General features: G+C 45.0%; 1 protein-coding gene across 4 annotated transcripts in view; it reads left to right on the top strand.

The window, feature by feature from the left end:
- The first annotated feature begins 466 nt into the window (after positions 1–466).
- The window catches only part of pipox (pipecolic acid oxidase), a 70,641-nt gene continuing 58,881 nt past the window's right edge, over positions 467–12,226 (top strand). The window contains exon 1 of one of the 4 annotated variants that reach the window (XR_013889313.1): positions 467–1,039. Coding sequence is in view for 3 of the 4 variants with exons in the window: in XM_080211079.1 (XP_080067205.1) it covers positions 917–1,039 (123 nt within the window). In the remaining variant the exon portion in view is untranslated. The remainder of the gene's footprint in view (positions 1,040–12,226) is intronic. The other 3 variants (XM_080211079.1, XM_080211080.1, XM_080211078.1) reach the window with 3 other exon arrangements.

The raw sequence follows: 12,226 nt of genomic DNA, 5'->3' as shown, positions 1-12,226 counted from the left end.
TCCAACTGCAAAAGAGGGCAGTTTTAGCCCCTATAGCTATCAGCCCTGCCGCAAGTTTCCAACATTTACTGTTTCTCTTCCAGAGGCTCATGAGCTGAATTGTAGCAGACTGGGCATAAAGACTACAAGGTAGCACAGCTGATGAACACTGGCAGATATTTAAGGAGATACTCAAGTCCTCCCAAACAAAATATATTCCAGAGAGGAGGAAAGGTGGTAAGGAGTGGGGGCGGAGGTGGGGTTAGTATTTCCATGGCAAAGCAAGGAAGGATAACATGAAGACAAAAATGAAAGGCCAGTGTCACACTGAAAGATTGGGAAGCTTTTAAAGATCAACAAAGGGTCACTTAAAAAAAGTAATAAAAAGAGCAAAGATAAATGATGAAAGAAAACTAGCGCAAAATATAAAAAACAGACAGCAAAAGCTTCTATAAGTACGTAAAGAGGAAGAATAGTTGAAGTGAATGTTGGTCCCTTGGAAGACGAGGGTAGGGAATTAATAGTGGCGAATGCGGAAATGAATGAGACATTAAATCAACTGATTTATCATTCTCATGTGTTGGAGAAATCTCCTCTTGCAGGAAGGGTGAGTGGGTGGGTGGTCCAGAGGGGCAGTGAGACTCACTGAGAGCCACCACACCGCTTATTCTGCAGTAATGCCTGTCCTTCTAACTGGCAGCGAGTTTCCTTCCGGGGGTGAGCCAGTTATTCATTTTCAGATGGCAGGAGTTCAAGATTGCCAGCAAAGTCCCAAGCTGTTGCTTTTTTCTTTAGGGTGTTTCGACGTGTTGGTGACTTTGACTTTTTTAATCAGCGTGCCGAAGTTTGCGTCTGCCCTACTGTTTTCATTGAGGTGACCTCTTAGGAAGAGGCGTGACTCGGAATTGAAGGGACACTTGTCAAAGTTAAGGTGAAGATGGCTGCTGAAAGCAATGCTGTCTACAGCAACTTTGATACGATAGTTCTCGGAGCAGGAATCCAGGGCTCTTTCACAGCCTATCATCTCTGCAAAAATAGCAAGACTGTGTTAATAGATCAGGTATGTGTGTTCAAGTGAAGTCATTTACTGACTTGTGAAATTTCATCCACATTTTAACTTAACAGCTTCAGTCAGCTGCAAGTCAAAGTGACGGTGCTATTAACGCTGGGCAGTGTCACGGCATTTGAGTACGGAGGAAGTGGGGGGACATCGCAGCTCTGATATAAATTGCAAATCCAAACGTATGTACATTTCTGAACTGCTGCGACAAAAGACACATTAAACCCTATCACCTCCTCGTCCTTAGCAATGACAAAAGGTACAACAAGGCTGTGTGCACTCGAGCGGATTGGGGTAAATGTTAAGTTACACAACTGCTGTGCTTGCAACTCAGTTACCAAGGTCATGTTGTGAGATTTGCATAAAGTTGGGCACTGGGTTGAACGAGATCATTGTGCTAGTGAAATTCCAGGAAGGTTACCATTGTTGTTGGGAGCTGTGATGGGAGATGTGAATTATTTAGGAAAGTTTAGAATGAGTGAATGGGTCAAATTCAAATATACGACGTGGGAATTGAAGATTTTTACAGTGTTCTGGGTGGTTGCTTCCAGCAATTCTGTTTGTTCACTCTTCTGAAAGTGTAAATCAGTAACTTTGGACTCTGACCCAATCGTGTAGAAATTGTCCAGTCAAATATGAAGTCTCCAGGCAGAGGGCTGTCATGCTTTGTGCGTGCCAGTTATCTGCTTCTTCGTACCCTTCATACTCTTTTGAATTTCTCTTCCACGAATGCCAACTTTCGCTCATTGGCTCTTGTTTTTTGTGAAAGAAAGTTGTGGAGCTTTCCTTCCTTGGGTGACACGGTGCCACAGTGGCTAGCATTGCTGCTTCACAGCGCCAGGGACCCGGGTTCGATTCCCATCGTGGGTCACTGTCTGTGTGGAGTTCTCCCTGTGTCTGCGGGCTTTCTCCAGGTGCTCCGGTTTCCTCCCACAGTCACAAAGATGTGTGGGTTAGGTGCATTGGCCGTGCTAAATTGCCCCTTAGTGTCCTGGGATGTGTAGGTTAGAGGGATTAGCAGGGTAAATATGTGGATAGGGCCTGGGTGGGATTGTTGTCATTGCAGACTTGATGGGCCAAATGGCCTCCTTTCTGCACTGTAGGGATTCTATGATTCTCTGATCGTAGGAGCAAGGCTGATGTGGAGTTCAATCAGGTCCATGGATTGGTGGCGCAGTGGTTCACAATGCTGCCTCACAGCACCAGGGACCTGGGTTCAATTCCAGCCTTGGGTGACTGTGTGGCACTACCGTCATTCAGTAGATCCAGCATTAGAAAGCTGCATGCATGTTAAGTAGCAGAAATAGCATTTGAAAGACAAAGCATAGCAATACCACAATCACTAGAACAAAGCTCTACAGTCCTGTAAGATCTAGTCAGGAGTGGTGTCAGGAGATTAACAGAGGAGGAGGAAGCTCCAAAACATCCCCATCCTCACAGAGGGGGCGCATCAATGCAAGGGCCAAGACAAAAGCTGTGGCAACCATCTTCATCCAGAAGAGCCACCTTGACAATCCACCTTGACCTCCTCCAGAGGTCCCCACCATCAGACAATTTGATTCACTCCACATGATATCAAGAAATAGCTAAGGGTACTGAACACAGCCGAGGTGTTGGGCATTGACCACATCCTTGCCGTATTTCTAAAGGCATGTGCTTAAGAACTAGCTGTCCCACTCGCCAAACTATGCAGATAAAACACTGGCACCTATCTGAGATGGTAAATTGTCCAGATATGTCTTGACTGCAAAAAAGAAAAATCCAATTTGGTCATTAATTTTTAGGTTTCCAGGGTCTGCATTATTTTGCTTTTTCTTTCAGAATGCTGGACATAGTGTAGATAGGGAGAAACTGTTCCCACTTGCAAAAACATCAGGAATGAAAGTGCATAGATTTAAAGTGATTTGCAAAAGAAGTAACTGGGATTGAGAAAAATCTTATCCACGCAGTAAGTCGTTCGGGTCTGGAATGCACTGCTTGCAAGTGTGGTGGAGGCATTCAGGAGGGCATTGGATGATTATTTGAATAGAAACAATATGTAGGGTTACGGGGAAGATGCCAGTGTGGAGTTTGCACATTCTCCCTGGTCTGTGTGGGTTTCCTCTGGGTGCTCCTCTTTCCTCCCACAGTCCAAAAATGTGCAGGTTCGGTAGATTGGCCATGGTAAATTGTCCGTTAGTGTCAGGGGGGTTAGCTAGGGTATATGCATTGGGTTATGGAGATAGAGCCTGGGTGGGATTGTGGTCGATGCAGACTTGATGGGCCAAATGGCCTCCTTCTGCACTATATGATTCTTTGAAAATGCAGGAGAGTGGCAGTAAGTCATAATGTTCATTCTGGGAGCTGGTGCAAACACAATGGGCTGAATGGCATCCCAACCATTCTGTGATAATCTTCCAGCCAGCCCTTTAGTCCCATAAAACAGTCTTGCAAAAACAAGCAAACTTCATTGAGACAGTATATTTAAATTAAGCATAGTTGTATTTTTCATCTTTACAGGAAAGGATTGTTACTTTTTTGCCCTGTTGGAGAGGGTTTCTGGGAGAACACATGTTCATGAGTTGTGAATATGGGCAGAGGCTTTATAGCTATTCATTTTTAAAAGTTTAAAATTTTAAAGTTTATTTATTAGTGTCACAAGTAGGCGTACATTAACACTGCAACGAAATTATTGTGAAAATCCCCCAAGTCGCCACACCCCAGCCTGTTCGGGTTACACTCACAGAAAATTTAGCTTGGCCAATGCACCTAACCAGCATGTCTTTTGGGCTGTGGGAGGAAACCGGAACACCCGAAGGAAACCCACGCAGACATGGGGAAAATGTGTAAACCCAACACAGACAATGACCCAAGCTGGTAATTGAACCCGTGACCCTGGCGCTGTGAGGCAGCAGTACTAACTACTGTGCCACTATGTCACCCTACTTCTCAGTTTTACAGAACACCTTTAATACTGGTTTTTGTTGGGGACTTTCATGGTCATTTCTCTGAACGTTTTAGAAAATCTATTGGAGTTTATTGTCCATGGAACCTAAAATCATCAAATGCACTCTGCTAATCCATCTGAAAGCTGAAACGTTGCAAAGCATTGACAGACAGGAAAAGCTGTGAAAGGAGAAGATCGTTAAAAGGAATTGCAAGTAGGAACTTTTAAAGGATCACAAGGCATCCAAATGGAATCTGAACAGTGTTGCAGTTGTCAGCAAGTTTGAGATTATTGATCAGAGTTGTTTTCATGCAGTATTTGCATATTTCAGAAATCTGAAGCAGAAAGGGACTTGGGAGTCCTGGTTCAGGATTCCCGTAAGGTTAATGTGCAGGTTCAGCTGGCAGTTAGGAAGGCAAATTCAATGTTAGCATTCATTTCTAGAAGACTAGAATAAAGAGCAGGAATATACTGCTGAAACTGTATAAGGCTCTGGTCAGACCCCATTTGGAGTATGGTGAGCAGTTTTGAGCCCCATACCTAAGGAAGGATGTGCTGGCCTTGGAGAGAGTCACAGGAATGATCTCAGGAATGAAGGGTTTGTCATATGAGGAGCAGTTGAGGAATCTGGACCTATACTTGATGGAGTTTAAAAGGATGGGGGGGGAGGAAATCTAATTGAAACTTACAGAATACTGAGAAGCCTAGATAGAGTGGACGTGAAGAGAATGTTCCCACTAGTGGGAGAGACTAGAACTCAAGGGCACAACCTTGGAGAGGAGGGACACGCCTTTAAAACTGAGATGAGGAGGAATCTCTTCAGCCAGAGGGTAGTGAACCTGTGGAACTCATTGCCACAGAGTGCTCGGGAGGCCAGATCATTGAATATCTTTAAGACAGAGATAGATAGGTTCTCGATCAATAAGGGGATCAAGGGTTACAGGGAGAAGGCAAGAGAATGGGGATGAGAATCATAGCCATGATTGAACGGCGGAGTAGACTCGATGGGCCGAATGGCCAGATTCTGCCCCTAATTTTATGGTCTTATTTGCAGGATTTCAGGTTTGAACTGTACAAATTGAATATGACATTATCAAGAAGTTGGCAGATCCAGATGACCTGACAATGACCGAAGGGAAAATGGTTTTGCGGGCTCTGAGTCAACAAGGACTCAGGAGCAGGGCTGTACAATGTCCGTGACACCTGCAGCCAGCCCATATGATAGGCATCATCTGACTGCTCTTGGTAATGGAGGGCACCTCCACCCTCAATGCTTCATTTAATGCCTGCTGCCAGATTAGGAATAAACTGCAGCATCAACATGAGTACCACCCACACATTTCCTGGTAATCATTTATCATCCCAGCTGCTCTGCCACTTTGATTTTCTTTTACCATCGAATAGCAAGAGCAAATTAGTATGACTGCCCAGTGTGACTGCACTGCAGCATTACCCAAAACATCAAGGTCATTGTGACTTCCATGTATCAACTGGGCAGCACAATGGTTAGCACTGGTGCCTCATGGCTCCAGGGACCCAGGTTCAATTCCAGCCTCAGTTGACTGTGTGGAGTTTACATGTGCTCTCTGCGTCTGTGTGGGTTTTCTCTGGGTGCTCCGGTTTCCTCCCAAAGATGTGTGGGTTAGGCGCTTTGGACATGCTAAATTGCCCCTTTGTGTCTAAAGATGTGTAGGTTAGATGAGATTAGTGGGATAAATTGGTTGAGAGGTAGGTGACAGTGAATAAGATTGAAGGGAGTGTTCCTGTATTGGTAGGTTGTGTCAAGTGCTCATCCTCAGGGAAATGTACAGGATTGGGGTGGGGTGAGGCAGGGGGGAGCTAAGCTTGTCAGTTTTTATATCAATGACTTGAATTAAAGCATGGTGGGCTGTACATCCATGGTTTACAGAGTGACAGTAAATTGGAAGGCACAGTAAATTGTGTGGATGGGAGCAGTAGTTTACAAAGGGACATAGACTAAAGGCAGCTCAATATGTGATGTGTGAGGATCCAAACCAGGCCAATTAGAACATCTTCTTCACAGAAAGAGATAGCAAGTAGCTGTGTTACTCACAACAGGTGACTGTGATGGAAGAATCAATCCAGACTGGTCTTCTAGGTTCAAACCAGTTTATTGTAAGACACTTCCTCAGTGTTACTAACCTACAGGAAGCTCTCTACTCAAAGTGTTCCAGCTGTTTCTATTGATAGGACAATCAATGTTTAACCAGCAATTCCCTTAACATTGTAATTGTCAGACACTCTCATTAATAGCACATTGACAGCTGCACTTTGAGACAAGGGTGGCCTCTTTTAGGTCAAGCCAAATAAACAAACTCAAGATAAATCAGGACAAAGTAAAAGGAGCAGCTCCCCAAAAGGCGGGGGAACAGCTCGAACAAAATTAAAGTACAAAGGAAACTTCATCAAAACATCAGATGATAATGTGATTATTAGGGTCGATAATGCACCCCAACCCCTGCGGTGCCCATCGGGCGCGGAAGGCATCAACTGCATCCGTGGACACCACATGGTCCCTCTCCAGGGACACCTGACTGCAAACGTAGCTGCGGTAGAGGGGCAGACAGTCAGGATGGACAGCCCCCTCAATCAGCTGCTGCCTGAACTGGTAAATAGCACGTTTCACCAGGTCCAGGAGCAGGTTCACGAGGAGATCGCCATCCCGACCTGCCCCTCTCGGCACCAGTTGTCCGTAGATCAGGAGCGTGGGTGGCATCAGTTTCTGAACCAATCTTATCTGATTTCTCCTCTTGGCCTAAAAGTGGCAAATGAAGGAATGGATAGAAAATGCTGACTCCAAGACATATCATCAAACAGATATTTCAGTTGAAGATGCTGTTGGAATGATCTGGTTTCTTTATTACCCTGTATTTCAATGCTAATGGACAGTAGTCAGATAGGAAACTTTGAATGCTGATTTTCACATCAGATTTGATTTCCGAGTGGGTCTCGATTGAGATATATTATTTCTACCAGACGTAGGTGGCAGCACAATGAATGTATTTAACTTGAGGTCCCTGAGACACAGTTGTAGCTAGGATGCCTCTTTTGTCCTGAAGTGCATCATTAAGTCCAGAGTCTCAAGTCACCCACAAACCATGAAGTTGTGAAGCAAGCATTTCCATGATATTTAAAAGCAATCTCCACTGGATAAAATGCCACAAGCTTTTAAGAGACTACTTTTTTTTGGCTACCTAGACCATTTTCTAAATTCTGTAGTCCATGTCGAATGAGAGAATCATAGAATTGCTACAGTGGAGAAGGAGGCCATTTGGCCCATCAAGCCTGCATTGACAGCAAACCCACCCAGGCCCTATCCCCGCATTTACTTTGCTCACCCCCCTGTCACCAAAAGGCAATTTAACATGGCTAATCCGCCTAATCTGCACATTTTGGACTGTGGGAGGAAACCAGAGCACCCGGAGGAAACCCATGCACACATGGGGAGAATGTGCAAACATCTCACAGACAGTGACCCAAGCCAAGAATCGAACCTGGCTCCCTGGTGCTATAAAGCAGCAGCGCTAACCACTGTGCCGCCTCACGGAGCACTAATTTCCAGTAACGTATGCTTTTATCTTTCAATAAGTCTGCTCTGGCAGTAAGCAGAGAAAGAAACCTCAAAAGGAGGAAGTACACAGGGGAGACCGATAGAATGAAGGATAGTCACAGGAATTACAGGTGCAGAATGACTTTATTTCAGTTCCTTCATGAGTGAAACAAAAGGATGTTCAGCTTCACTCAGACTGACCAGACTTACATGACCTTAAATAGGATTGAACTGTGGCAGTAAGCACATTACCACCCACTGCAGTAGAGGTCGCTACAGCCATTAGATTCTCTGCCCCTGGCTCAACTCGAGGCTATGACAGAGGACATAAGTATCACAGAGGATATCAATATCATGTGGTTTGCAACATTAAGCAATTGACTGCCGTCATATTTGCTAAAGTTACTTTCCCCATAGACATCCCAAGCAGCAGGATGGTGTTCAATGGTGTCATAGATTCCAGAATTCCCCAAAGTCCGGGGCATCATTAGCTGAACCCATGTCGTCCTCAAGATGTCTTTAGCTTACTCAGGCTTTGTAGATTAAGCCACCAATGGTGGTTGAAGGGTGGATAGCTGCAGAAGAGGAAGAGGATGTGATATTTGAAGTGGAAGTTCATAGGAATGCAGGAAAGGAGGGAGTTAAACACAAGGAAGCGAATTTTCAATTTGAGGCATTGGAAGACTGGGACTTGATGGAGGACAGTGAGGATGAGGGTACTGATTGATCAAGACTTTAGCCGGGATTATAGGGGGCCCCAGGAAAGTTGCTGGGCGGGGTGATGAGGGAGGGTGATCAATTATAGAATCTTAGAATCTCTACAGTGCAGAAGAGGCCATTCGGTCCATCAAATCTGCATTAATTCTCTGATAGAGCATCCCACCCAAGCTCTCTCACCCACCTTATCCCCTTAGCCCCACATATTTCCTATGGCTAATCCATCTAAACTACACATCTGGGACACTAAGGTGCAACTTAGCATGACCAATCCAGTTAACCTGCATGTCTTTGGATTGTGGGAGGAAAGCAGAAATAACCCATGCAGACACAGGGAGAATGTACAAACTCCACACAGTCAATCACTTAAGGTGGGAATCGAACCTTGGGTCCCTGGCGCAGAGAGGCAGCAGCGCTAACCATGTGCACCGCGATGGATGGTCTGTCACTTTGTGGCCAATTGAAGCTCTTAAAAGTGGTCAATTAAGGGCTGCCATTTTACCAGTGGTGGATGGGCATCACGCTGTGTGGAGGCTGCCAGATGCACTCTAGCAGGCTCGGAATGACAAGCCCTCCTGTTTGGGCACCCTGTGGCTTAAGGAGGGCCTCACTGGCAGCTAGGCCCACCTGCTACTGTAAAATCCACCCCCCTCAAATATACATACATCAGATCCATGGATTAATTAAAGCCCTCTTCCAGAAAACCATGTAAGTCTCCAAGCAATGGTTCTATTTCTGAGACAAATCTGCTGGTTTTCTGCATTAGACCTTGCATAGTGTTCCATCGGTTAATAGCTCTCATTGGATGCTGCACTAATTGCTCAGTTTGACTGTAATTTGCAGTATGATGAGGATGAATGAAGCATGGTGGCACAGGGGTTAGCACTGTGGCCTCACAGCACTGGGGACCCAGATTTGGTTCCCAGCTTGGGTCACTGTCTGTGTGGAGTTTACTCATTCTCCCTGTGTCTGTGTGGGTTTCTTCTGAGTGCTCTAGTTCCCTCCCACAGTCCAAAGATGCCTGGGTTACGTTGATTGGCCACGGGTAAATTGCCCCTTAGTGTCAGGGGACTAGCTAAGGTAAATACATGTGGCTACGGGGACAGGGACTGGGTGGGATTGTGGTCAGTGCAGGCTCAATGGGCCGAATGGCCTTCTTCTGCATTGTAGGGATTCTATAAAGAGGGCTCCAACAGTTGTCCATATCCAATGTGTTTTGCAGTGGCTCAATGGACTGCAACAGAACAAACCCTGCTCCCTTACATTCTCAGACATGTCTAATATGTCTCGCAGTCTGCTCGTAGTCAAATAAGCAGCATCCTCTCAAAGAAAACGTTACAACTCATGACAAGCAACATTGCATGACCACCAGCTACTCCAGTAACCATTCACTGAACACAGTTTCAAAAAGGATCCCAATTTTCTCCTTCTCCAGCTCTGGTCCTGCTGGCTCAGTTCAGGAGCTGGAAAAGATAAACCCCTAATCTAAGAGAGTTAAAATTCTGCAGGTCCAGCAAGCTCAAGGCGAAGCTCTTTATTGATAATCCCCATTATAGATTTCAATTGGTTTGACGTGGATTCACTGTTGCTACTCGTTCTACTGGATTTCAATGACAAAATGCATTGAGGCAGGGAGACTAGCGGGATGCAGGTCTGCCTCAGACAAAAGGGGAATAGAACCTGCACTGTCGTCATTATTCTGAACCACGCAGTGGCCATTTAGCCAACTGAACTAACTCCCCCACCCCCTCACCCCACTGCCCCCTCCCCCGCCTTGTGTAGAGTACAAGAGGATAAAAAGTAAATATTACAGTTGATTACATGCTAGAATGGCAGCTTCAGCATCAATTACAATACAGATACAGCCAGGTGCTTTAATTGACTTTGTACTTAGAACATAGAACATAGAACATTACAGCGCAGAACAGGCCCTTCGGCCCACGATGTTGCGCCGACCAGCTTTTAAAAAAAAACACTAACCCACTAATCTAAACCAATCCCATTTCGTCCATAAACCTATCCACAGATCTCTTAAACGCCCCCAAACTAGGCACATTTACAACTGCAGCTGGCAGGGCATTCCAGTCCCTCACCACCCTCTGGGTAAAGAACCTACCCCTGACATCAGTCCTGTAACTACCCCCCCCTTAATTTAAAGTCGTGCCCCCTCGTGCTAGCTTTCTCCATCCTAGGAAAAAGGCTATCACTATCTACCCTGTCTAAACCTCTAATCATCTTATATGTTTCAATAAGGTCCCCTCTTAGCCGCCTTCTTTCCAGCGAAAACAACCCCAAATCTCTCAGTCTCTCCTCATAGGATCTCCCCTCCATACCAGGCAACATCCTGGTAAACCTCCTCTGCACCCTCTCCAAAGCCTCCACATCCTTCCTGTAATGTGGGGACCAGAACTGCACACAATACTCCAAGTGCGGCCGCACCAGAGTTGTGTACAGTTGCATCATGACGCTGCGACTCCTAAATTCAATCCCCCTACCAATAAACGCCAAGACACCGTATGCCTTCTTAACAACCTTATCTACTTGATTCCCAACTTTCAGGGATCTATGTACACATACACCTAGATCCCTCTGCTCCTCCACACTATTCAAAGTCCTCCCGTTAGCCCTATACTCAACACATCTGTTATTCCTACCGAAATGAATTACCTCACACTTCTCCACATTAAACTCCATCCGCCACCTCGCGGCCCAGCTCTGCAACCTTTCTAAGTCACCCTGCAAACTATGACACCCTTCCTTACAATCTACCACACCTCCGACTTTGGTGTCATCAGCAAACTTACTAATCCACCCAATTATACCCTCATCCAGATCATTAATAAAAATTACAAACAGCAGTGGCCCCAAAACAGATCCCTGAGGCACACCACTTCTTTCTATTCGTCCATTAAAAGTGCGGAAACGTTCACACGCAAGACAAATAGCAGAAATTTAAGAATACCACTTTTAATCTGTTACCATTATTTGATTAAAGGGTCTGTAGGATTGTTTTTTTCCCCTTTTGGTTTATTCTTCATGCATCATGAAAAATTACCAACTACTCGCTGTGCTGGCTGGCTGGCAGCTTACCCAATCCCTGGCATCTGCCAGTGCCGATCCATCAGCAGTTATTAAGAGTGAGATGGAACTGCCTCTCAAGGTGACTCATTATCTCTTTGGCAGATGTCTCCCAACAGCACACTCGAACACAAATCCACCATTTGCAAAATCACTGGCAGCAGCCCATGTCCTCACACAATGCAACATGTGAGCTTTGTGGAGTTATTGCAAAAGAAAAGTGGTAATGCAAAAATCATTTTGTCTCACATTATGTTATCCATGATTAAGCAGCAAATTTGATGGACCGAAAGACCTTTTTCTGCACTGTATGACTCTATGATTTAAAATGTGATTTTAAAAGTGGGCTTACAATGAAATATAATATCTATGCTCCACAATTATTAATGTTTTCAATGTTCATCATGCTGAATAATGGTACTTGTTAGCACTGTTGCCTCACAGCGCTAGGGACCCAGGTTCGGATTCCTGGCTTGGGTCACTGTCCGACCAGTGTCTGCACATTCTCCCGTGTCTGCAAGGGTTTCCTTTGGGTGCTCTGGTTTCCTTCCACAGTCCGAAAGTGCATTGGCCATGCTAAATTCTCCTTCAGTGTACTCAAACAGGCATCGGAGTGTGGCGACTAGGGGATGTTCACAGTAACTTCATTGCAGTGTTGATGTAAGCCTATTTGTGACACTAATAAATAAACTTTTTAAACAGCAGCATCTGTAATAAATTTAATTTGGTCAGCATTTAGCACCCTGAGTTAAATTATAATTTAGATTGAGTTCTGTAACTGGGAAATGCTACAGCTTCTGCCACAGACGGTCGATAGAAGTAGGAATCTAAACATGATTCCAGAATCAGGCTGCATGATTTTAACATTTTTAATCAATAACCAACTTTTGAGTTA

This window comes from Carcharhinus amblyrhynchos, chromosome 23, assembly GCF_965287045.1.
Source record: "Carcharhinus amblyrhynchos chromosome 23, sCarAmb.v2.hapA, whole genome shotgun sequence".
Classification (NCBI taxonomy): domain Eukaryota; kingdom Metazoa; phylum Chordata; class Chondrichthyes; order Carcharhiniformes; family Carcharhinidae; genus Carcharhinus; species Carcharhinus amblyrhynchos.
The sequence above is the reverse complement of the archived record's forward strand: the minus strand, read 5'-3'. Positions and strand labels throughout refer to the sequence as shown.